Raw genomic sequence first — 24476 nt, forward strand, 5'->3', positions numbered from 1 at the left:
CCTCCCAGGGCGCGCAGCGCGGCTGCAGCAGAGGAGGAGAGGGGCCAGGCGGCGGCGGCGGCCGCGGCGCCTAGCGCGCCCGACGCAGCACTCCCCGCGCCCGGAGCAAAGGAGGAGGAGGAGGAAGGGAGGGGAGGGAAGGAGGAGAGGGAAAGGGAGGGGGCCGGCGGCGCCGGGTGCTGCGGGCTGGGAGGGAGGGAGGAAGGAAGGAGAGGAACCCTAACCCTATGCTAATGATACCATAATGAAGGGAATAAATAATGAAGGGAATAATTGTTGTATTCCTCAAACCCTAGATGGGTGGGTATATATAGAATCTATACATGGACCTCTAGGTGGGCCTCTATACACATGGGCTCAATATACTCCAACAGTTATCACCAGCAAGCAACCACTACTGACCAGGACACATCATACCAAGAAGAATGCCCTTGCAAGGTAGTAGTGCGAGTGAGTAGTAGACCACCAGGGAGACAAACTGAAGCACATGACGAAAAGCTCAACCCTCCGTTGGAGACGAAATGCACACAGCAACCCTGCTGCCTGTGTGGGCTCTCGTTGCACATGGGATGATGGGCCACATAAAAAACAATGTCAACAAACACCCAACAGATGACAGATCCACCACCTCCCTCTACAGGTAGGAGCGACCCCCACTACCATGCCATGATTCAAAACAGTAAATCCACCAAAACTAAGGTCCTACATGGCCATTGCCTTATAACAAAGTAAAAAAAAAGGAGGACCTTATCAGGGATTCCTACAATTCAGTGTGTACTTTTACAACAACAGGCTGAACTGCAGGCCTCACTCTGCCCGCATCTCCGCAGGCAAGGGGATTGACGAGCAGCAATGGTAGTACCCGCTTTCGTCAAATTTGAATCTCTGTGAAAGGTGGACCTCAGGAATGTGGTATTCGCCCCACTCCTCTTTCCCGTATTTCCTGAATATATCCCGGGCGTCAAAAGAATCGTTCCACTGGTTCCGTTTCTTGCTGCAGTCAGAACAAGACAGACACAATAATGCAAGTGAATGCTACTGCATTACCGAGGTCCAAGGTGCAGCACAAAAGGTTTTTGCTTTCACCTCTTTCTGTGCCGCACGTTCATTATGGTTGCGTGCAACTGCAATAGCAAAGGGACAAGACTATTATCAACTCAACAAAAAAGAGCCATACTGTATAGTGGTATATTCAGTTTAAGTATGAAAATCCATTATATGGTGCATACCAAAAAAAAGGTAATATATATGTACTGCCAAGTACTATACATTGCCAAAACTGCAAATCCGAAGAACAAAATGAAACTACTTAACCATCTAATTACACACCTTCAATTCTTGTCTCGCATCCCTTTCGAGAACTAGACCTGACTTGACAAAAGCATCAATTATGACTTCTGATAAAGTGCAAGTTAGTCAAGAGAAACATACGCATAAGATCGTTTGATTGATCATAGTTCATAGCAATAAAGTAAAAAGAAAAGAAAGAAATACAGACAATGCCATCTAATAGTAAACCCGCAGATTGCTTCTTACAAAAATCTAAATGATTAACAGTAAATAGACACTGCTTAAATAGTAATCACTTCATCAGAAGATCCAAAGGATACTGCAAGCACGTGCTAGGCGTCCTTCCCCACCAACTTCCAACACTGGAGCATATACAACCCGGGCCTTAGCTGGAGAGCCTTTCATGCATGTCTGAATTTCAGTGAAACTTTGAATCGTCACATTAAGGCTGTGGAAAAACTACAAAAAATATCTTGAACTAAGGGCAAGTATCATAGCACTCTGACATCAAATTTCCCTTTGGCAAAACTGAAAGAGAATACCGTGAGCTGTGAAAAGGTGTCCAGATATTAATGCGCTGTTCTTTGGCTCCGATTCTCAACTCAAATTTTATTCTTCCAGTTATGAATAAATAAGCTTCCAGTGCTGATAACACGAGAGTTTGTCATGCATGTCTGATTTTAATTGGAACTTTAAATGATCACAAAAGCTGTGGTAAAGACTAGAAGGCAAGCAACAAATGTCCCCTTGGTATTTGGCTCAGATTCTTGAGTCTCTTTTTTTCGTTCCAAACATTCATGTATAAATAAGTTAGGAGTGCTGATAACCTGAATATTCAAGAATCATATACTTTCAGATCCAAAGGAGACTCACCAGACCTCTAAGCTGTATGGAGATAGGTCGGTTTTCCAAAGCTTCATTTACTTGGATAGATATCGACTGCATCCAGGAAATAGTGTGTTAAATTTCTTATTGTTTGGCCAGCTATACATTCCTTACGGTGGTTCAGTGAATCATCGCAGTACCTGGAGCACATCCGAAGCCTTAGCTATGCGATCCTTGTTCCACAACTTCAACATAACAACAGTAAGGTGAAATGTTTTGGGTTTGATAAATATTGACTTGTCAATGCCAAAATCTACAGGCGACAAATAAGAACTAACTCAAAGCCTGAAGGGAACAAAAAATTGTAACATGGAAATACATAGAACAGGATTAATTATTTTTAAAATGCTAATAACAAGGTCAGAAAAATTTCTAGAGATTCCGTTTGAGGTAAAGCTTTGTGCTCATAGGACATCTGAAACAAGCATCTTTTAGGTAGAGACAACACGCCATTACATAAAAGCATCAAAGTTTCATAGCAAAGTTGTCGGTATTAACTCTAGGAATAACTTCAACAAGGAATGCAAGGAAATTATATAAACTAGAAAAGCTTTTAAACCTGATCGGGAGCCTTTACTATCAATGTTCACTTCAACAGACTTTTCTTGAACTTGAAGATTGATGGAAACACTTGAGCTATCTCCTTGCTTGTGGTCATGATCCATTTCATCAATAGAACCTTCACTTCGGCTCTCATCTTTATCACTTTCTTCATTAGAAGCAGAAGACCCAAGTATTGAGCTCTGGAAGTAGTTGAGCTTGTCAACAAGATCGGGGTGGATAGCCAATGGAAGTGATATGAAATGGGAGTAGTCCAGCATCCGACTTTGGACAGCCTGAGGAGAAGCACAGAGTAATTATGATGACCCAATAAATAAACAAGATCAGGAAATGAGAAAACAAGCAGTTGCAGACTGCAGCAAGTAAAACTTTATTCAAATTCCACCAAGGACAGTATCTTTTGACAACCGCACATGCACAAATGAGCAGGATGCCATTATGAAATAACAGCTAGTGCACAGTAAGCAATTTCAAGTTGGTTTGATAATTCACTATGTGATGCGTTTGATAATTGGCACTAACAATTCTGCAACACATGTACAAAGCCGTGCTAGTTTCACACTAAGCATTGGTAATTAAGATTCTATACTTAATGATGGACAGTATGGATAAGAACAAGGATATAAAAAAATCACATTTGAAACCAAACATAGCACATTACTATTCTCCTCATTATCGTAAAAGAGATAAATTAACATGTCGAATGATTCAATGAGCAATGTAAACATATGCTAACCATCTACTGAAGTAGTACATTGGATACCTACCTCTTCAAGAACATTTGCAATCATCTGCGATGCTTTTCTAATACTTTCAGAACTTGTACCTTCGAGGACTGAAAAATATTCCATGAATCATTATATAGTACCTTCAGTTAGATCAGGAAATACCTAGAAGCTTATTATACCAAACCAATTTTGATAGAAGCATGAGCATATATATACCAACAGAAGTCTCATCCCTTGATGATGGGAAGATAATTTTCACTCCAGTATCCTCTTCAATCTTCTTCTGCATAGACCCACTACATACCAAAGAATGAAAATTAAGATCATAAATGAAGTCCAAGAATTATCCGTAATGAAGGGTACATATGTGAAACAGATCAAGAGATCAATACCCTTTTCCCTTCACAAAGTGCATCAAAGGAACATCTACCTGAAACAGAACGAGTGAATCTATTAATACTGTTCAGACACAGTAAAGCAGGTAGAGAAAAAAAAAACTTAAAGTGGTTAGTGAAAAAATCAGGTTACTTAAACGCATCTGAATGACATACCTGAATAGAGGAGGAATATGTCTCAGAGAAATTGGACCCATCAAGATCCTTATTAAAGCCTGATACCTCCAAATTGTCTTCTATAACTACTTTAGTTGAACTGGAGTCCAAACTTAAATTATTTTTTGACAATGATGCATTGTTGGTGGTAACTTCAATAACAACATTATTAGCTCCGTCCAACACCAAATTATCACTAGAAGTTATGCAATCTTCTACAACTTGTCTGCTTCCAGAACTTGATGTCTCATTAACATCATCTGCATCATGTGGTATTATAAGATAGTTCAGAAATGGCACAAATGTACTACACACACTAGAAGGTTAAAAGGGACAGGAACCAAAGTTATACAAGAAATTGATGATAGGTTATAAGGGGAAAAAAGGGCTATAAGAAAGGTGCCATCTTCAGTAACAAGGGAAATTAGCTTTCAAAACTACTTTTGAAGTTGTATGCACCAACAACAATTACTTATCGCTTATCAGAAAGAACGGTTAGGAGCATTGCCAATGGATTGGGATCTTAAAGGCGATGCTCATAACAGAAAGCCATGGATGTTGAGTACATTGAAAGTAAATAGTATCACTTCAGACTAGCAGGTAAGCAATGTTATTCAAGAATTGCATTAATTTGCTAAAACGGTAAAACCACTTATGTGATATTACTTCATATTAATTTTATTAACTTAATCTGTATCCTCAATAGCTTAAAAAAGTACCAACAATCTAGGAAATTACTTAGTCTGAATAATTACGGATATCATTTTAAGATGAGAAAGCATCCTTTCAACTTTCAAGAACAGAATTTCCTGGATTCCTACCAAATCCAGATAGACTTAAACATTTATCTACCCTATCACCAATGCCCAATATGGCAGTATCACAAATTTTAACTGGTTCCTGCACTCTATGGTCTTTCTTGTTTTAACTACTACACATTTACTCTTGGTCTTGATTTTTCTTTTCTCAAGGTGAACCCTCCAATTCTGTAAACTATTCATGCCCTTCCCAGATATAGGAAATCCTAAGAATGCAGCTTCCGAAGTTACATAATTTAAGCTCAGTATTATCAAAAGGGACATAAGGAAATATTTAACACTTAATAGAGATATTAATACGAGTGTGTTGGAAAAGGTTAAGTATCTCCAAAAGATCAGAATTAGGACTCAGCAAGGTTGAAATGCACAACGCATTCGACAATTTTATTTGAAGAAATGTTATGCATTTATGAATTATGGTGATCTTTTGTCAAGGTGCAAAAAGGAATGCAGATTGCAGATGGGGCACTCGCACCTTTCTGGGGAACTGCTTCAGTTGAGATTGGTCTCCATTTCTGCACCGGTGACTTTCTTTTCTTGTGTTTTGCCAGATTACCTGATCCTCCATGTGCCCCTTCCATCACAAATGAGGCCAACTTATTTTGACCTACTGATCCCTGCAATGTACAAAGAACTAATTTAGTGAAACACCACATTGTTGGATATAGTTCTGAAGCATGAAGTGAGAAAAATGAGGAACGAGAACTTGTGGCCAGAGCATATAAACCACCAAAGGAAAAGGTGAGGTGCTAGAACAATCCAGGGCAGAGACGGAAGATTTTCAGGTGGTTGTTGACTTGTTGTGTAGGTAGGCACTCATAGTTCTGCTACTTAAACTGGCATGCCCAACAAATCCACTGCCAACCCAACCCCAAGTAAACAGTCTGGCAGCAGTGAAATCGCCACTGTCTGCTCGGATCAGCAGATTAGCGCCATGACGAGTGTCAGTGAGACATCGCCAGTACAAATCCGGTATAGAAATTAAAAAGAAAAGAAATTGGAAGCAGAGCGATTAACCTGGTGGAAGTAACGAAGCGGCGGACCGGCGGCGCATGGAATTAGAGGCCGAGTAAGCTGACTAGCCCTAACGCAGAACAAAAAAAAGAAGAGAGAAATCAAACCGGGGAGATTCTAACTGAAGGTGATTTAAGCTTTGGCCCGTAGTACTGGAGGGAACAACTAACAAGAATGCGTCGGGGAGGGGGCGTACCTTGCGAGCAGAGACCTGCAGGCGAACATGGATGGGATGGGATGGGAGGCGTCGAGCCGTGAAATGAAAGATTTGGGCGAGATTGATACGGGCGGACGGGCACGCGGTTGGATCGGGCGCGGTGATGTGCTGCTACTCCGGTTAACCGGTGCACGCGGCTAGGAGGGTGAGAGATTGGGTCCTTCGAAGATAGACCGGTGCGAGCAGAGGTCGCCACGGCGGCAGGTGCTTGTTGGCTGCTCCGGCGCCGGCATGGAAACTATTATTTGCCAAATAACTAGGAGTCTTTTTTAAAATACTGGATATAAAATTTTTCTTCTCCCGGAATCAGCGATGGCCGGGTGGCAGAAGCTATAGTTGGAGAAATTTTGAGTTAGAAACTTGGGATCTTCTCCGTATGCAACGTTGAATGAAGGAGTCTTCAAAAGCCTCCAACTATTACGATCGGATTGCATCACTCCTCAAACTAAAAAACGGATATTTAACATTTCTAGCTTCACAAAACTATTTGCTAAACCACTTTAGTGGAGGAAGAGAGAAAGGCATCTCTCTTACAAGCGGGTCCCACATGCCACAAGTTCATATCAGTATTTTTGTCCGGCTCCACGTGGCTAAAACCGCTATGCAAATCCAGCCAGAGTTAAGTAAACAGTTTTCTGAAGTTATAGAGAAGTTAAATATCCTTTTTGTTTTTTAGTTTGGGGGTGTAGTCCGACGACTCCGACCGCATACTTGGATTACGTAGACTTCTTTAAAGATTGAATTCCAGATGAAACCTAGTGATTTTCTCCGTAGATGAAGGAGAAGAAGAAGGCCGTCCAGATTTCTTGGCTTTGTCAGACTAAATTGAAGTTCCAATTTCTGCAATTAGCAGCCAAATTTACAACACAAACGGTTCTCAGTTCTCACAACCCCACGATGGTGCCTTGCATTGTCGATGGATATTTACAAGGCGTTGTTCATGCTATCACGGCGGACTAGAATCTCCGTGATGCCCTGAACCCACTTGTGCTGATCATACTTGTTCCTGCACTCGAACTCGATCACCCTTTCCACCGTCCTGATCCCGAAGTATCCTCTCTTATGGCTTCCATCCTCGAGCTCCCTGCCTGCCCATGCCGGTATCTCAGAGCAAACATCGAGGACCACACCTGGAATGCAGCGTCATTGAGACGGAGACTTGACAGTGAGTTGGATAGATACATGTTAAAGAGTGACAGATAAATCTGCTAAATGTTTCTAATCTTACACTTCTTTGTTTTGATGAATGTGCCAGCCATATGCGCACTCTGCATCTTGAGAATCACCTGGAAAAAAAAATCAGGTCGTGTTCGGTCAGCATCAGCATCCATTGATCGATCCATGGGGGCAATTGGCAAAGTGTTATGTTCGTACTACCTGGAAGCTGGAGTTGATGTACACGGTGACAAGCTTCCAGTGGAGGATGCCCTGCCTGGTGCGTTTGAGAAGCTCGCCGCCCCTGGACACGAAGACCAGCGGCGAGATGTCTCTCTCCGGCTCCTTGCCGTCGCCGGGCAAAGCCGTCGCCTGGATCTCCTTGTGGAGCCTCGCCCGCAGCATCGCAGCCCCGCGTAAAGCTGCAAGCAGTGATGCCATCGTTTCTGATGTGGGATGTCTCTGCAATTCCAAGTTCAGTTTCTCAGGTCGTCGTGCCTACCCGTTGCCGCGCCGGCGGTGAGCGCCATGACGTCGCCGCTGGTCTGCGCGTTCACGGCCGAGTGGATGGCGGCCAGGATCTGGTCGTGGCTGGCGCCGATCGCCTGCGCCATCTCCACGCAGTGCGACGCCACCAGCGCGGCCGCGGACGCCACGGCCGCCGCGGTCTTGGTGGCGCCCCCATTCTTTGGCCGCTGCTCCGGCGGGGGCGACGAGAAGACCGCGCCGGCCACCAGCGCCGCGACCGCCGCGGCCACCCCAGCCACGGACGTCGCCGCGTACGCCTGCGCGTTGCGGGACCGGGCCTCGGCGCGCTTCTTCTCCCGCTGCTCCTTGATCCACGCGCCCACCGTCTTCCCCCTCCCCGCGGCGCCACGAAGCAGCTGCACCTTGACGTCCAGGTTGGCCCTGGGAGAGACGGGCGGGCTCATCGCGCCGCCGGCTTCACCGGCCTGCGCCGCCGCGTCTGCTCTCTGCAGCAGACATCCACATATAAGAAGATCATGTTCACGTCCGTGCAAGATCGCCGATCATTTCATCGGATATCTGGCCGTTACCTGACGGCGGTGATCGCTGTCAAGTGGTGGTGTTGGCCTCTGCTCCGTCGTAGCGACGGCGGCAGGAGAATCGGAAGCGGCCTTGCCGCAGCTGAGAACCTTGAGGGCCTTGGAGATCTCCGCTGCTGACAGGCTCCAGGACCTTGCTAGGAACTCCATCGTCTCCGTCGGGGTCTCAGGTGCTCGGACCGACGTCGGAGCCCACTTGTCGGCCGGGCTGCCTTCTTCCTCGATGCCCTCCAGCCTCGGAAGCTGCGCATTGTGGTCAGTGCATTGCTCCATCGCCTGTCAAGAATCGAAGGTTGGTGCTGAATCGCTGATTTAAATAACTGAATTTGCATGTACAAACTACATGTTAGGTTTGTCTCAGTCAAATGGTTATAGCTTTACAGTAGCAACCAGCAAAGCAAGAAGGATGTCAGAGGAGTGTTAGATGAATGTTAGCACGTACACACGCTTAAGAGGATGTCAGAGAGGGATCCTGTAGACTGAGAATCTGAGATTCTTGTTTGATGCTAGGATGGGGCTCAATGACATGGACTCTTCTCCTGTCAGAGGAATCAGTTGAAGGCAAGTACAGAGCACCATGGAGGAGGAAGTTGCTGTCAGGTTTTGTCCTATATATGGAGTTTAGGAAGAGACAAGGTAGGCAGTGCTGCTAACTTATGTTGCATCTAGCAGTCTGCAGGTGCGAGCTAATTCTATATTCTTCTACAGTTACATCCTGGCTTTCTGCAGCTAATGCCTATTTATCTGCACAGTTCTTCCACCCAAATCATCAATAAAACAATAATTTTCAGCATCCATTTGCTATTCCACTCAAGTCTAATCAAATGCCATTTCTTTCATTCCCAAGGCCTCCCATAAAAAGAGCTCAAAATTCGCTTTTCAAAGTGAAACGGCGTAGTGGGCAGCATCTTTATGTGCCGTGCACTTCCGTCCGTGGAGCCTATGGAGTCTGCTGCGTGCCTTTGGATTTAGGAAGGCTGAGCCTTGTTTCACTTTTACAGGTTCAGTAGAGAGGTGAAAACTCTCTGACAGTGACATAACTACCAAAACCTGTTTGATTCTGCAGGCGTTTGTTGTGTTGGCATCTGAAAGACTGAAGACTGAACCCATGAGCTGAACATCATTCTGAACGAGGAACAGAACAGAGGAAGAGAAACATGGATTTGTTGGTCTTCAATTTTCAGGCAGAGCGTGATCATTAGATGCGAGATAATTTGTAGTGTTGATCATATACTATGTAATGTATGTAATTGGGTGATGATGTGGTTACGTGCGCGTGATCTGAATCATTTGGTCAGCAACAAAATAAAGTGCACTACTACTGCCCAGGACATCGAGCTAAGTGCATGTCTGCATGGTATCTAGAAGTACTTGTGAGAGAGAGAGAGAGAGAGAGAGAGAGAGAGAGAGAGAGAGAGAGAGAGAGAGAGAGAGAGAGAGAGAAAGTGTTTTGGCATCAACTTGTGAGCAAATTGAATCACAGGAAACCAACAGCAAGGGAATATGCCTTGTCATTAGCATTCTCATCCTGATGAAGCTGGTGATTAAAGCGACTCTCTTTCGCATCTTCACGAGATATCCTGACGGGGCTTATCTCTCCTCTGTCAGCTTTAATGGTGCGTATGATTGGGTGCTTACGGAAAGACAATGATTCAGGGTTTCCCCCTTTTCATGTTGGAGAGAATGATGCAACCTGCAATCCGTGTTTCCCGTAGCTCGTGCGAAGAATTTTTGCAAGCTCCTTTGGTGACCCAGTTTTGAAGTTACACAATAGCCCATCGTGCATTTCTGAGACACGAATCTGAGGATCAACCTTGTAAAGAACTGATATAATCGTGCAAGAAAAATTGTTCTCCTTCATTCTGTTGTTTTTTATTCTAAAAAAAGTTGAAATCAAATGTAGTTGCCCCCTTATTACCATAGCTGGTAAGACGAAGGTCGATTAATCTCGGAGAACAAAGGATACATCACTTTTTATTCCAATTTTGCCAGTACATTCGAATGAAATCTTCTGGTACCATCTCAATTCTAAGCAGTAAGCACCAAGGAGCACATTGTTTTCTTTTTTCATAATTCTGGTACAATCTCAATTCCAAGCACCAAGCTAAAGTTCCTCGAACAGAAGTAAATTGAGTACTCTGCCGGTGCTAGTCCACCACCCACCTGCTTAATTTCTATGTGATAATGTTTGCTGATGATCCCACACATTATGCGAGAAGGTTTATTCATCTTTGATCTTTTGCATCCCTTCTTTCCTGTATTTCTTAGTGACCAGCATCATGATGTACATATATATCGAGCTTGTCCTTATTAGTGCTTAGTGACATCAAGATGAAGCGGCATAAGGCAAAAACTTGTTCCCTAATAGTTTTTTTTTGTTGGATTCCCCTAGAAAATATAACCCCAACCAATTGGCAAGCTTTGTTTTGCTTTGCTTCCTCCACCCCCCCTCCTGCATGCCAAAAGAAACACTAGATGCTTGAGAAAGCAAACACCTCATCATCGCCGTTCGTGCAGCGAAACAAAGTGCTGCTACAATGTGATAAGACGCTTTCCCGGTAGTGGAAGCAGCTGTTCGTTCGCTCGACAAGTCCCTAAATTTTGGGGGCACCAACTCCCAGTGCCCAACCAAAGCAACCTTACTGATGCCTTAAGTACAATACAGAGGACACTAATTAGCATAGGAAAGTTCAACAAAGCTGCATTTTTTAATCCAGGAAAGGATACGCATAGACGGATGCAACTTACTATAAAAACAACATGACATGGTACAAAGATAACTGGTAGTAAAGGAAATGGAGGAACAGTATACATATACATACAGTGATCTCTGGCGCCCGGTAGCACCAACCTTACAAATTTCAAATGATAACCTTGCACCAAAAAAATCAGCAAAGGTTTGGGGGATAAAACTGTAATGGATAATACCGCAGGAGAACTGCCCATCCAGTAAGAGAGCAGCAGAGTTCAAAATTTTGGGAGATTACATACCTCGTGGCCTCTCCCAGCTTTCAACCAGGTTACATCTTAATTTACATGATCAAGTCAACAGATGAACCTATCAGGCAGTGTGCAACTGAAGCAAGAGTGCACATACAAACCGACTGGACCTTGTTAGGATGCAAATGTGGTGACATGGAAAGGCGCCACCAAAGCCACCGGCGGTGACTGCCTGGTTGCCTGGGAGACAGTCTGCCTCCCCAAGGAAGATGGCGGCCTCGGCGTCAAGGACCTCGCTACACAAAACAAGAGCCTCCTCCTCAAGAACCTACACAAGCTCTACTCCGGCGACCCCAACCCTTGGGCCGCTTGGATCCGCTACTGGTATTGGGACGGACGTGCCTCGGGTGACTCTCCATGCTGGCGCACCATGAAGTCACTCCTCCCCCTCTACAGGAGCATGACGCCCGTCATCCTCTCCGATGGTGAGTCCACCTCCTTCTGGTTTGACTCTTGGTCATCCGCCGGCGTGCTCAAGGACTCCCGCCCGGCGCTCTTCTCTCACTGCTTGGATACAACTATCAGCGTCAAAACTGCGGTGGCCCTTGGCGCTTGCGGCCTTGCCTGGCCTCCGCGACTCTCCTCTGTGGCCAGCCACGAGCTCGCCCTCCTGGATGCCGCGCTTGCCACGGTACCCCTCTCCCCCGGGCATGACCACCGCTTCGTCACGACCTCGCCTTCGTCGTCCTTCCACGTCAGTCTCGTCTATGAGGTGATCCGTGCCGCGCCTGCGGCTCTGCCCCCGCCTCTCGCCGACGCCAACTGGAACAACTTCGCGCCGTCCAAAGTTCAGTTTGCCTTCTGGCTACTGCACCTTGGGAGGACCAGAACGCAGGAACGCCTGCACCGCCATGGTTGCCTCGACACTGACATCTGCCCGTTCTGCCCCTGGGTTGAAGATGCTGTGCACCTCTTTGTGACGTGCCCCTGCCTCCGCGGTCTCTGGGACCGGATCTTCCCTCACCCCCTCGTTCCAACCGACCTGCCCTCCATCCACTCCTCTCTCGCCTCTACTGCAGGTTTGGATGAACCCTCCACCAACACCACGCTTCTTCTCGTCCTCTGGTGCATCTGGAAAGCCAGGAACCGTATGATCTTCGACAACATCTCCCTCGACGTGGACGGCATTATCGCGTCGATGCGTGCACACCTCCGGCTCTGGATCTTTCGTGCTCCCCGCTGTGTCGACTCGACTCGGATTTTGCTCTGGTGCAATTCTCTTAATGATGTAACATAAACTTTAGTAGCAAACCCCTCCCCCCCCTACTGTTTCTCTCCCCTGGAGCCCGGCGCTTGCTCCAAAATACAAGTGACCACTTGTAAACCTTGGCTGTTTCGGCAGCTTCCGATTGAATTCAAGTTCAGGTGGACGCCTTGCCCCCCGTTGGTTCGTCGGGAAAAAAAATGTGGAGTTTGTTGGACCATGGAGTAGGAAAGGATCACCAAAGCTTTGAAATGATAAAAGATAATAGCAATATAACAGAAAGAATGGTAGAAGGTTCTGTTATGATAGTGGCAAATATTTGGCCCCACATTTTGATGAATGTAAAAAAAAATTAGCTTATTTACTACAGGAGATGTTTACGTGAAAGAGGACAAACAAACTGACTGGAAGTCCCTCCAATGATCAAACATTAGTTATTGGTTCTGATAAAAATATATTCCATCAAACTAGACGCTTTAACAAAAGTCAAGTTATCCAAAGCCTTCACTAGAAGGGTAGTGTCAGAAACATTGCCAGAGCAAGACTGGTAAGAACTGTAGCACCTTCCATGACTCGACTTACTACCCCTCCTTTCATACCTTTCTTTTTTAAAAAAATTGGCCACTTGAATGATTCCACGTCGAACTGATGACATCAGAAGATATATAGCTGGTTCCCATGGCGTGAAAGCATCATTCTGCAATAAATATAAAACACATCTATAAGCAAGATAGCACTTCATTTGTAGAGTAAAATTCGTGAAGATAAATTTTCACCAATTGTGCATCACCTGCTAAAGATGCGGAGGCCCCAATGTAGACAGATTCAACTTAAGAATGGCATACTATCTTATAGATAATTACCCATGCTCATGCTTGTCATCATGTTTGAGCAGTAGTGGGAGCTCCTGCTACTGTGCTTTGCCATGCCTGGTCCTTTGACTTGGGCGGCAGATGACTGTAGCATATAGTAGTAGCTGCATATTACTATATGACAGCAGTGACTTGTAATAGTAGATAGCTGTAGCAGTAGGAGGTAGGGGCTGCAATGTACTATAGAGCCATGCCTTGTAAATTCTCACCTTGACCAAGAGTGTCTATAAAAAAGGAGAGCAGATGCAGCTCACAAGATTGAAGCAGCTCCATTTCGTGTGCTCTTCCTGAGTCCTTCTTCTTCCTCTCATCTTCTTCCTCCACCTGCAAGCAAGAGGGTGTTGTGTGTGTGTGAGGGAGTGCCAACACTATCCCCTGTTCAGTTGAGCCTCTGCAGTACCTAATGCTAAAACATTTCAGATGACATAGTTAACTTCAATAAATAATCATGTTGCAACTTCCAACATGTGCAATTTAATTGACAGCAGAAATGTGCATAAATCCAGACCATCGTTATTTGCAATATGCTCAAACCATACATCTATTAACATGTAACTAATTTACAAGGCATCCAGGACTATGACAATGAAATGTTTAAGCAGTTGGACTGCCCAAGCATTCATCACAACAGCAAGCAAACCTTTCCATAATTAGCAGGCATCATCATCATCAAATGCATCAGTAGTCACCTCACTAACACGAATTAAACATCAAGTCTACATTGACTGTGTGATACTTGACTCTGAACCACCTTGAAGGAACAGGGGTCTCCTCTAACTCTTTGCATTTCCTCATTGCTCCACCAGACATGATCTATATAGGAAAAGGAATTCATTAAGGATGTTAGAAGTAAGAACAAGAGACAAATACAATCATTGGACTAATCTTACAGGTTTAACTGTCACTTTGCGGGGGCATTGTGCTTGAATGTAGGAAGCCAGCTGTTAGATGAGCCAGTTATGTTTACAAAACCCTGATTGTGGTGAACGGCATCAAATTGTCCTTTTTGTCTTGAATCACCATCATTTTTCCACAGGGAACTAGGAAGTGCGACAGATGTCAGCTGTGCTTTTCCATCATCCACATCTTGTCTCTGAAATGGTCAACCATCCTATTAGATATCATAGAACTACCGAAGGAAGCAAAGTTATAATAGGAGGAAACCATCGTTAGCATGAAACGAGCTGTTGATCAAGGAGGGCAAAGTCATTTTCCTCAAGCGGAGTTATCATAAAGCACTGCCATTTTTTCCATATATGATAAAGGCACTAATTCAGGGGAGACAAACTCAAATTGCACTCTCATGTTGCTAATTCAGCACAAAAAATGAACAGGAAACTCCAACAAGAAAAGAAGATCAATCAGACCCAAACTTTTTGTTCCTATCCAGTACCAGTTAATAGGAAACAAAAAAGGTACTGCAGACGAATTGGACCTTGGGAAAGTAAATGCATTTGATGATATTGGTCACAGGAAGAAAGTAGACATGTCAAACTGATCTGTAGATCTTACAAGGTTCACAGTATGCTGCATGCTGGAATTTTGATCTTTATCGGTTGCCTGCTTGCCTTGAGACTCTGCAGCTTGCCATGTTGGATGGCTTGTCTCTACATGCTCCCGGGCTTCACTATGAAAAACACCATTTACACCTGTTAACCACAAAGCTACCGATACATATCAAACTATGACCAAACTTTAGCAAATATGATGTACTGCAACCAGATTTTTAAAAAGTAATAGTAGAAGAAGTTGGATCCCAAAGATAAAATGTCATATATAGATGTAACCATGACATATATATATATATATATATATATATATATATATTTTTTTTTTGGCATAGAAGGCAAAAGTGCCTCTTGTCCAACTATATATCAGCAAATAAGCTCAATCTACACTGCAACAAAATAATAATGAAACTATAGAGTTCTATCAAGGGATATGGTCTATCCCATCAATCATCTACCAATAGTATAATACACTGCAAAAATAAATAAAATAACTAGAAAATACAAGATAACCTTCCAGTCCATCGAACCAATCAAGTCTGAATCCTAATAACAGACTGAAACAGTGAACAGACATGAAAATTTGGTCGGTCATCTTAATCATCTCACTCCTATGGATACAGCAACAATAACATAACCAACCCAAACAGTAACCAAACTACAAGATTTGATTTATCTCATCAAATCATCTCTTACTCCCAAGCAATACAGAAATAATAAATAAAATGACAGACAATTCTGTGTAAGATATTTTGTTGATCTCAGTAATCACCATCCACACCATGAAACGATGATCACACATGTACTAATATGTAGCTGAGTATCAAAAGGTGCATAGGCTCTATTACCTGCTTGTTTCTGTACATCTTCTTGAATTGGTCGAGCTGGTACCCCAGGACTTCGCTGCAAATGGAAGAGAATTGTTAAGTAGCCATCATAGTTGCACTTGGATCATCACCCAAATTAACTGTCACGAGCCGTCAAAGGTTTTGTGGAATGCTTCCTAAGAGATAAAATTATTGGCTAAACCCTTTTCTGCAGAAGAAAGTGCGTCACAATATAAAATTGGATTTTTCAGGCACAAACAAAACTAAGGTCCATGTTTTAGAAAGCAGAGTTGCAGACATATGGGTCTAAAAAGTGAATGCTATATTTAACCCAGAAACAGTCTTGCTCTTAACAAAACATCACCACAGACAAATATATGGTGCAACTGTAACAAGAGATAACTGGAGCTTTATTAGTTCGAGAAGATGGTTCAGGGATTGTTTTAGGATTTTGCATAATACATTCAATTCTAGAAGACATATAGCAACTAACAGAGTCAACCACATGGAATAACTATAAACAACGGCACAAGCACATGACTGAAGTTGCAGCCTTATAGAGGTATAAACAATAGTCACCATCAGCCCCATCACCCCAAAGAAAAAAGACGCACAGAAAGAAATCAGCTGTACCTTTTGTTTTTGGCCTTGTTTGTATTTTAAAACTGTCCAGTCAAAGACATAATCAAATTCGTAACCTGTTGAAAAGTGAGTAAAATTTTGGTTCTAGAACAACAGGAGAATAACAAACTTAAAGACACCATGCATAGTATTACTTATTAATGCCAAAGGATGCTAGCCCAGTTGGTTAGTCACTCCGGCGGCACCCCTCAGGTCCTGAGTTCGACTCCCCGTGGGAGCGAATTTCAGGCTGAGAGTAAAAAAATCCCCTCGCTGGCCCCGTGTGCCAAAGCACTGGTTGTGAGACGACCCAGGTCGGCCTGAGGACCCTTACATGGCCCAGGCAGGTAGTTCCCAGGGGTTACGTCTCCCAGTGTCAGGGCGGGGCCAGGGTTCAGGGATTTTCTCGGTCGGGGAAGCCGAGGCTTCTTCTTAAGCTAATACCGGTGGGGCGGTCTTTCCCCACCCGGCCGAGTTTTTTTTTACTTATTAATCAGGGAATACCTTGGCGGGTAAACAAGTCACGAAAAAGTCGCTTCACAAATGCATAGTCTGGTCGCTGATCAAATGTCAATGAATGGCAGTAATGGAAGTAAGATGCGAATTCGACCGGACAGGATTTGCACAAGACCTGACCACAGGTTTTTTTTTTATCAGCAATAAATACAGACATACGCATAACAAAAAAAGGTCTAGTATGTTTATGGGATAACCTCGATAGGAGTTGATATCTTTTTCTCACATATCTTGTCATACTTCTGTGTCTTTGTTGCAGCTTTTAGTCCCTGCCAAGGAAGGCTACACACAGCAATATATAACAGAGTAGTTAGAGTTAGCAACTTATCATGACTTGGTCTCAAAGATGTTGACACTTGGAAAGTATGAAAGCGCTGATTTTGGACCTAACATAAACGAAGGGGCAAATCAAGCTCTAGTACCTACAGGTGTGTCACATAGGTGAACAATTCGGTAACCTTGGCAGTAGAACTTCAGTGGAATATGTGCATTTGCATAAGGAAAAAGTCTACATAACCCCCTCAACTATTGGACCTGGACTACTTAACCCCCCAAACTATAAAACCGGTTATTTTACCCCCTGAACTTTCCAAAACCGGCCAAATAACCCCCAAGACGGTTTTGGAGGGTGGTTTTGTCTTTTTCTTTTTTATTTATTTCAGCTGAATCTTTGAAAAATCATAACAAATCACAGAAAAATTCAAAAATTGAAAATCAAATTTTGTTGGACTCTACATGAGTAGATCCACACAGTAAACATATAATATGGTTTGCTTTCATACAAATTTTTTGTTGTAGATTTAGATATATGTTTTTTCTGTAATTAAATAGAATAATTCTTAGATGCATTTTCCATGGTCCAATTGTGGAGAAATTTTTATGGTGGCTAACTATTGTATGCTTGAACTCTAGTAAAAACTTCATACTCATTGGATCATGTATACCTTTGTTATAAATTTATTTGAATTCATGCTGGTTAAATTTAAATAAATCTATAACTAAATTATACATAATCCAATGAGTATGAAATTTTTACTAAAGTTCAAACATACAATAATTATTCCACCATAAAAATTTCACTACAATTGGACAATGAAAATTGCATATATGAATTATTTACATTAATTGCAAAAAGTATAGATCTAAATCTACAACAAAAAATTTGGACTAAATCATACCATATTATATGTTCACTATGTAGATCTACTCATGTAGAGTCCAACAAAATTTGATTTTCAATTTTTTGGATTTTTCTGTGATTTATTATGATTTTTCAAAGATTCAGCTGAAATAAATAAAAAAGAAAAAGACAAAACCACCCTCCAAAACCGCCTTGGGGGTTATTTGGCCGGTTTTGGAAAGTTCAGGGGGTAGAATAATTGGTTTTGCAGTTTCGGGGGTTAAGTAGTCCAGGTCCAATAGTTGAGGGGGTTATGTAGACTTTTTCCTTTGCATAAATATATTGCAAAAAGCAAAACATTTGGACAAGTGCCTCAGATTAGAATCTGTAACTCCCATATTTTAAGGGTAGTTATTAGAAGATACACTTGCTACACCACAGCCCTTCTCAAATTGTTGTTGATTGTCAGTGCTAACCTATTTTTATTGAAAGTGATATGCAGTTTTATGAAATTAAGTTGCCAAAGTTGCTAGTTGTAAAAGCAGGCTAATAACATTTTCCAGTTCCCATTTCTCAGGTACCGCACCACATTGCACCCCACCGTCTAACATACTTCCAAAAAAAAAAAGCAACACCACAGCATGAGCTACCTCACAGCATAAAAGATAAACTTACCTTCCTCGGAGAAAATACAAAAGGACATAGCCTAGAGATTCCAAATCATCCCTGCGGCTTTGTTCTGCCAATAAAATCCAACAGTAATTGTCAAAATTGAATTGAGGTGGTGATACACAGGTATTCAGAAAGTTTTACAACTTACCAATTCCAAGGTGGGTGTTACAACTTGCATAGCGTGCTGTGCCAGTCAAGTTCTTATTTTCTCTACAGAAAAGCGGCTTAGTAAGCAAAGCTCACAGATGAACGAGATTAGCAACATGCCTAAAACGTTAAGGAAAATAGATAAAATGTGCTCTTAGAAATATAATAGTACCTGTAAGGAATATGACGGTTCGTTGTAGAATCCCGGTATCTTTTCGCAAGCCCAAAATCAATTATGTATACCTGATAACCACAGGCGGAGTTATTGATAAGCCATTTCAGTACACTGGCATCCTAATAGGGAACTTGGATGACATCACAGTCAGTACCTGATTTGCTTTCCGACCAAGACCCATCAGAAAGTTGTCAGGTTTTATGTCTCTGTGTAAGTACCCTTTGGAATGCATAAACTCAATTCTTGTAATCTGCCACAATTATTTATCAAAAAGCTGCTCTAGGCAACCAAGAGAGGTGATTTGTGGAACTAGTCAACAAAGTATTTATAATCAACAATGAGATGGAAGCAAGGTTTGATAGTCTGCTGACATATTATTGAAAACAATCTCATGAAGGCAGATTCCAAAATATTGGTAAATTTTTTCAAAGGTCTACATATCATGCAGAAGATGCCGTTAAGGCAATGAAAAGGCGGTGCCCAGTTTATAATTACCATCTGATCAGCCAGCATTAAGACAGTCTTGAGTGTGAATTTCCTGCCGCAATAGACAAAGAGGTCCTCCAAACTTGGTCCCAGCAGGTCAATGACGAGAACATTTTCTTCCCCGTCTACACCACACCACTTGACATTTGCAATGCCACCTGGGTTCCAGAACATTTCCACTGTAAGCTGCTCATGATGTCTTATCTTCAAAAGAAAGCTAATGCAGAGTGGGATGACACAGCACATACTCCCTCCTTGGAGAGTGTTGTAGAGCTTTGCCTCGTAAAACAACTGGGGGTGCTTCGTCTTGCTGCTCTCCTGTAGGGAGGTGGTTGGCAAGGTTAGTTTCTCCGGTGCGTCCAATTTAAAAAGAACAAGGCAGTAGGCCGCAGGGGAAGGTATTACTTAACACGCAAGTACTAGCTGTACTTGCGGCTCTCAGCCCTGCTGTCCTAATCATAGCATTTGCCTATGAAAGAGCTGAATCATGGCCAACAACCAGCAGAAGGTTGAAAATGAGTCAAATACTATGATGACAGCATAAGAACTAAACAAAAACTTCTTCCACAAAAAAAAAACTAAACAAAAACTTAAAGCGAGCTGGACATTCTAAACCCAAATCACAGTTTCCATTTTTTTGGGTGTAAATAATCCTCCGTTCTGTTCATGAAGACTAGTAGGAACATGATGGGACACATGAACGGAGCAACTGAGTCATCGAAATCCACCCGACGAAAATCAATCCTCCCACGGCCCCGCTCAACAGCAGGCCAACACGTCAGAGCAAGCCACTGAATCGCGGCAGGGAAACGAATAGGAGAGAAAGCAGGTGAGGAGAGAATGGAAGGGCACTCACAATCTTGACGGCGACGATCTCGTAGGTGTCGATGTGCGTGGCTGAAACAGGGGGGAGGGGCAAAACCAGCAGCAGCACCGGCGCGGTCAGGCACAGTAATAATCCCTAACTAAGCAAACGGTGAAACGCGGGAGGGAATTCGGAATTGGGAGCGGAATCGGCTCACCGAGGTAGATCTCGCCGAAGGAGCCGCAGCCGATCTTCCGTCCGAGCCGAAACTTGCCGCCGACGATGCGGTCCATGCGGCGCGAGGCGAAATCGCTCCCGGGCGGGGTATTGGTTGGTTGGATGCCTCTCCTGTGTAATTGCGATGTTGGGGGATAGATACGCCGAGAATCGACGAGGAGGGGAGGGCGGCGTGGGGCTCGCGCGCCTCCGGGTTGCTTGCAGTTTTGCTCGGCGGCGACGTCGCCGCTGCAGCGGGCCACGCGGGTGGTGGGGTTTTGCTGCTTTCTGGCGGCAACCGCGGCGCGGCGGGGGTGGTGGGCCCCGCGGGAGCGGCGTGCGCTTCCGTGTCGTGTCGGTGTGCTGCTCAGAATCACCCTACCCCACCACCGGGCATAAGATGAGGAGACTGTTCGGCTGATTCAGTGAATAGTATTCGCTCGGCTGTTAGAATGAATAGTATTACTAGGTGATACCCCGCGCGTTGCTGCGGGATTTCTTAAATAAAATTTTTTGGTGAAATTCGAAAGTAGATATACTAAGGTGATTGCATGGCAACATTCACAAAAAAAGTTGGTGGCAGACATAAATAGATGGTCCTATCCGTGGATAGTGCTGTGACTTCTGATATAATAAATTCCTATATGATTTGGATATATAGCTGGCATGTTGAAAGAAATAGATGAAATGAATTTTACTTTCATGTTATTTTTTATCGGATTTGATAAAAATCGATAAGCTAATAGAAGAAACACCAATAGAATATTTGATCATATTATAGAAGAATAGGTGATGACAAAAAATAGCGTATGTATATGACTTTACCTTAATAGATAAAAAATAAAAAGTATTGCACATAGTAGAGATGTTTTTTGTTTATTGAATCAGGTAAAAATCTATACGATAATAGAAGAGCTCCAATAAAATATTTGATCATATTATAGAAGAATAGGTGATGAAAAATTAACGTATGTATATGACTTAGATAAAAGATTAAAAGTATTGCATATCGTAGAGATCACATGGATATTTTTTGTAATTAATAGGAAAACATGAATATGATTAAAAGTATTGCAAAAATAGAGTATGTCTATGACTTTACGTTAATAGATTAAAGATTAAAAGTATTGCACATAGTAGAGATGATATGGACATTTTTTTGTTTATTGAATCTCGTAAAAATCGATAAGCTAATAGAAGAAACACCAATAGAATATTTGATCACGTTATAGAAGAATATGTGATGAAAAATAGCGTATGTATATGACTTTACTTTAGTTAATTAAAGATTAAAAGTATTGCATATTATAGAGATGACATGGATATTTTTTGTAATTAATAAGGTAGTTGAAAGTTAGTGGGACACTTAGTGGAGAATGATGTGGACACCTTGCATGAAGAGAGAAATAGTTAGTGGGTGCCATCTATATAGAATATATAGATATGAGAGGATATAAACCGAGACAAGTTAAAATTGGATCAGCCGAACAGACAAAAAGGATTTGGACATGAATGAAGTATTCTCGCTCTCGGTGGGCTTTCAACTTACAAACGGGCCTGGGCCTTGCGAATTCGGCCTAGCCCCGGCGGCCCCAGTCTCTGTGAACTTCTTGTTCCTTTACCATCCATACACTTTGCTTACCATGCTTGTGCTTCACAAAACACGAAATGAAACAGGGCATTTTGTTTTGTTTCGTTTCGTTTTGTTTTTTAGGAAAAAATGTACATTTCCGCCGAATGCAATGCAATGCAACCAACCAACTTTCATCGTTCCCTCTCCTTTTTAAGCTTTCCATGGACCACGTTACTGGTCCCAGGATAGTTACAAAATGGCTGGTGAGCTTTAGTGATCAAGCTGGTAAGCAAGACTAGCTAGTAGACATCGTCAAGATATGCTTGCATACACCTGCATCTTAATTATGAATATTGCCAGCCCCAATAAAGCTAGCTAGGCAGGGTTTCTGCGAGATTATTCGTGGTGCCAAATATAATTAAAATGCTGTGACGTTTCTTAATTTACATAGCTAGCTGCAGGTAAGGCGATATATATATATATATATATATATATATATATATATATATATATATATATATATATATATATATATATATATATATATATATATATATATAGCTAGCTGCTGCATGATGCTTCTTCATTCGCCCATGAGCATCCGACCAACTATGCGATGCCCAGAGCAAATTGAACTACCTAAATCGCTGCAAGGCAGCAGCTAGCTGCTACAATCTGAGCTCCAAGTCGAGCTCCTCCGCGCTGCCGTGGCTGGACCTGGACCCCTCGCTCGCGCTGCTCATCATCCAGTAGTGCTGCTGCTGCGGCGGCTGCCCCAGTCTCACGATGCCCCGCTCCGTCTCCTCGAAGCAGTTCTGAATGATCATCGTATGTCAGACCCGGGCAGCCAATAATCAAGAGAGATGTAGCCGCTGTCTGTCAGATCGATCAGGTGCGCGTGCGTACCGTGAGGCGGTATGGCTGGAACGACGAGGAGGCGCCGGCGGCGGCCAAGGGCGCCTGCTGCGCTGCCGTGGCCGGGTGCAGGCCTCCGGCGGCGGAGCGGTAGGCGGCCAGCATCTGGTTGTGGAGGCGGATCTTCTCGAGCTGCGCGACGCCCAGTCCGCGCTGCGGCTGCCTGTTGGCCTTGTGGTGGTCCGCCGTCGCCGCCTGCTTCTTGGCGCCGCGCCTCCCCGCCGGGCGGCTGCCCTCCGTGCACATCTCGCCGCCGGCCGGGAAGAAGCTGCTGCTGCCCATCAACCAGCAAGCAGGCCGCAGGTGGATGTATGTGTATGTGTATGTTAACAATCTGATCTGAACGGCAGATAGCGAGAGTGGTGTACGTTATATATAGCAAAATAAGGCAGCAGCAGCTGCTGCTGCTAAACTGGCTACTCCTAGGAGAGGAGATGGAGATCTGGCGCTGGCCTTTGCTAGCTGTACGTACGGGTCTACGGGATCCGGGAAAGATTGAGGGCGATCTGCTGGCTCCCGGTTTCCTATGCATGCCGTCTCCAGCACCCAGCTTCCAAGAAGGATCCGATCGCTGCATGTGCATGCTATCGGCAGTAGATGACTTGCTTGCATCGATCTATATATGATACTAGTATCATGTCCTTTTATTAAAAAAAATGTCTAACCTCAGCTGGTGATTAGCTAGCATGGCTGGTCCCTGACAGCAGCTCCGACGAGGAGGACGACAACAACAAGTGGGAACGAAGCAGATGAGGAGTAGGATAATGGGCCACGCATCCCGTGCGGCGTGTTTGTATGTCCTAAATAAACGAACAAAGGGCCCCCACGCATGTCGCGCGCCTCGCAATTTGCACGATGATCACTGCCACACCGGCGTGGCATCACGGATCCATTATTATTGCATTGGCACGACGAGCATCATATTATATATATAAATACCCAAGTCGCCTACTTGACGTATAGCAGGATGAGCTGGCCATCATGGCGCGCCATAAACAAAACGGGGAGTAGGAGGATTAGGAATCGGATCAAGATCCTCAACCATATTATTTTATTATTGTCTTCCCCCTCGCGGTCGAGCTGTGTGTGATATATATATATATATATGTTCATGACTAATTACATGTAGATACGCGCGCGGCGTGCAGTGGGTTTGCCGTTTGACCTCAAATATTTTTGCTGCCATCACAAGCATCAATCCCATCCTCCATCTATCAGACTTGGAAAATGAAGCTTTATTTCGACGTACGGGTCTGGAGTTCAAACTGCATTGGATTTCACGAATTGCTAACTTCTATGAAGATGCATGCGGGAGCTGTTGCAATTGATTGCTAGTTTGTCAGATAGATCCCGGGTGATCATAACCGTGATTAGAGCGCAAGATTTGTGCAAATCGCAGCTGATATGATCTACGTAGATTTGTCAAACAATTATTGTGTGGCTTCCTTTTTTTTTACAAACAGTCATTCTGTGGCTTCCTTTTTTTTACATGGATGCACCCACTTTATTTCCTTTTTTAAATATTGTGCAGCT

At 43.5% G+C, this 24476-nt stretch overlaps 4 protein-coding genes across 22 annotated transcripts; all 4 read right to left on the bottom strand.

The window, feature by feature from the left end:
* Positions 1-510: 510 nt before the first annotated feature.
* On the bottom strand, positions 511-6422 carry LOC120676673 (activating signal cointegrator 1 complex subunit 1-like). Of its 2 annotated transcripts, XM_039957999.1 has the most exons (14): positions 6044-6422; positions 5851-5917; positions 5309-5450; positions 4016-4275; positions 3857-3894; positions 3681-3760; positions 3504-3571; positions 2735-3011; positions 2316-2428; positions 2164-2229; positions 1611-1701; positions 1330-1397; positions 1087-1124; positions 511-994 (listed from the first exon to the last, which is right to left on the bottom strand). In XM_039957999.1, the coding sequence occupies exons 1-14, from the start codon at positions 6070-6072 to the stop codon at positions 808-810; spliced, it is 1524 nt and encodes a 507-aa protein (XP_039813933.1). In that variant the 5' UTR covers positions 6073-6422; the 3' UTR covers positions 511-807. The 2 variants fall into 2 exon arrangements, with proteins under 2 accessions (XP_039813933.1, XP_039813934.1); XM_039958000.1 differs by lacking the exon at positions 5851-5917 and having other exon boundaries at positions 6044-6291.
* A 444-nt stretch (positions 6423-6866) lies between these two features.
* LOC120676676 (VAN3-binding protein-like) lies at positions 6867-9332 on the bottom strand. Of its 2 annotated transcripts, XM_039958003.1 has the most exons (6): positions 8729-9331; positions 8278-8562; positions 7722-8193; positions 7442-7641; positions 7293-7350; positions 6867-7194 (listed from the first exon to the last, which is right to left on the bottom strand). In XM_039958003.1, exons 2-6 carry the CDS (start codon positions 8557-8559, stop codon positions 6989-6991), a joined length of 1218 nt encoding a protein of 405 aa, XP_039813937.1. In that variant the 5' UTR covers positions 8560-8562; positions 8729-9331; the 3' UTR covers positions 6867-6988. The 2 variants fall into 2 exon arrangements, with proteins under 2 accessions (XP_039813937.1, XP_039813938.1); XM_039958004.1 differs by having other exon boundaries at positions 8278-9332.
* Positions 9333-10322: 990 nt separating this feature from the next.
* On the bottom strand, positions 10323-20737 carry LOC120676674 (casein kinase 1-like protein 4). 17 transcript variants are annotated; one of them, XR_005675932.1, is made up of 19 exons: positions 20457-20737; positions 20291-20331; positions 19683-19752; positions 19444-19592; positions 19103-19198; positions 18946-19016; positions 18775-18836; positions 18630-18693; positions 17032-17116; positions 16823-16949; positions 16331-16395; positions 15719-15773; positions 14875-15026; positions 14253-14455; positions 14052-14175; positions 13572-13686; positions 13281-13447; positions 11109-13187; positions 10323-10935 (listed from the first exon to the last, which is right to left on the bottom strand). XR_005675932.1 is itself a non-coding variant. In XM_039958001.1 (15 exons), the coding sequence occupies exons 1-14, from the start codon at positions 20530-20532 to the stop codon at positions 14264-14266; spliced, it is 1305 nt and encodes a 434-aa protein (XP_039813935.1). In that variant the 5' UTR covers positions 20533-20737; the 3' UTR covers positions 13806-14175; positions 14253-14263. The 17 variants fall into 17 exon arrangements, 2 of the variants coding, with proteins under 2 accessions (XP_039813935.1, XP_039813936.1); XR_005675933.1 differs by lacking the exon at positions 10323-10935 and having other exon boundaries at positions 12776-13187; positions 13354-13447; XR_005675934.1 differs by lacking the exon at positions 10323-10935 and having other exon boundaries at positions 12833-13187; positions 14114-14175.
* Positions 20738-22552: 1815 nt separating this feature from the next.
* Positions 22553-23671, bottom strand: LOC120675875 (protein SPEAR1-like). Its single transcript, XM_039957085.1, has 2 exons — positions 22935-23671; positions 22553-22843 (listed from the first exon to the last, which is right to left on the bottom strand). Exons 1-2 carry the CDS (start codon positions 23223-23225, stop codon positions 22697-22699), a joined length of 438 nt encoding a protein of 145 aa, XP_039813019.1. The 5' UTR covers positions 23226-23671; the 3' UTR covers positions 22553-22696.
* Between the last annotated feature and the right edge of the window lie 805 nt (positions 23672-24476).

Source organism: Panicum virgatum, chromosome 5N, assembly GCF_016808335.1.
Source record: "Panicum virgatum strain AP13 chromosome 5N, P.virgatum_v5, whole genome shotgun sequence".
NCBI classification, from domain to species: Eukaryota; Viridiplantae; Streptophyta; class Magnoliopsida; order Poales; family Poaceae; genus Panicum; species Panicum virgatum.

Coding starts and splice junctions, on each gene's coding strand:
- LOC120676673 (XM_039957999.1), bottom strand. CDS start 6,072: ATGTTCGCCTGCAGGTCTCTGCTCGCAAG. Junction 5,918..6,043: donor TGCAGGTCTCTGCTCGCAAG/GTACGCCCCCTC, acceptor GTTCTGCGTTAG/GGCTAGTCAGCTTACTCGGC. Junction 2,230..2,315: donor AGGCTTCGGATGTGCTCCAG/GTACTGCGATGA, acceptor TCCTGGATGCAG/TCGATATCTATCCAAGTAAA.
- LOC120676676 (XM_039958004.1), bottom strand. CDS start 8,559: ATGGAGCAATGCACTGACCACAATGCGCAGCTTCCGAGGCTGGAGGGC. Junction 7,642..7,721: donor CACCGCCGGCGCGGCAACGG/GTAGGCACGACG, acceptor CACTGCTTGCAG/CTTTACGCGGGGCTGCGATG. Junction 7,195..7,292: donor ATTCATCAAAACAAAGAAGT/GTAAGATTAGAA, acceptor GCTGCATTCCAG/GTGTGGTCCTCGATGTTTGC.
- LOC120676674 (XM_039958001.1), bottom strand. CDS start 20,532: ATGGACCGCATCGTCGGCGGCAAGTTTCGGCTCGGACGGAAGATCGGC. Junction 19,753..20,290: donor AGATCGTCGCCGTCAAGATT/GTGAGTGCCCTT, acceptor ACCTCCCTACAG/GAGAGCAGCAAGACGAAGCA. Junction 17,117..18,629: donor TTGTATTTTCTCCGAGGAAG/GTAAGTTTATCT, acceptor TGCTGTGTGTAG/CCTTCCTTGGCAGGGACTAA.
- LOC120675875 (XM_039957085.1), bottom strand. CDS start 23,225: ATGGGCAGCAGCAGCTTCTTCCCGGCCGGCGGCGAGATGTGCACGGAG. Junction 22,844..22,934: donor TCCAGCCATACCGCCTCACG/GTACGCACGCGC, acceptor ATGATCATTCAG/AACTGCTTCGAGGAGACGGA.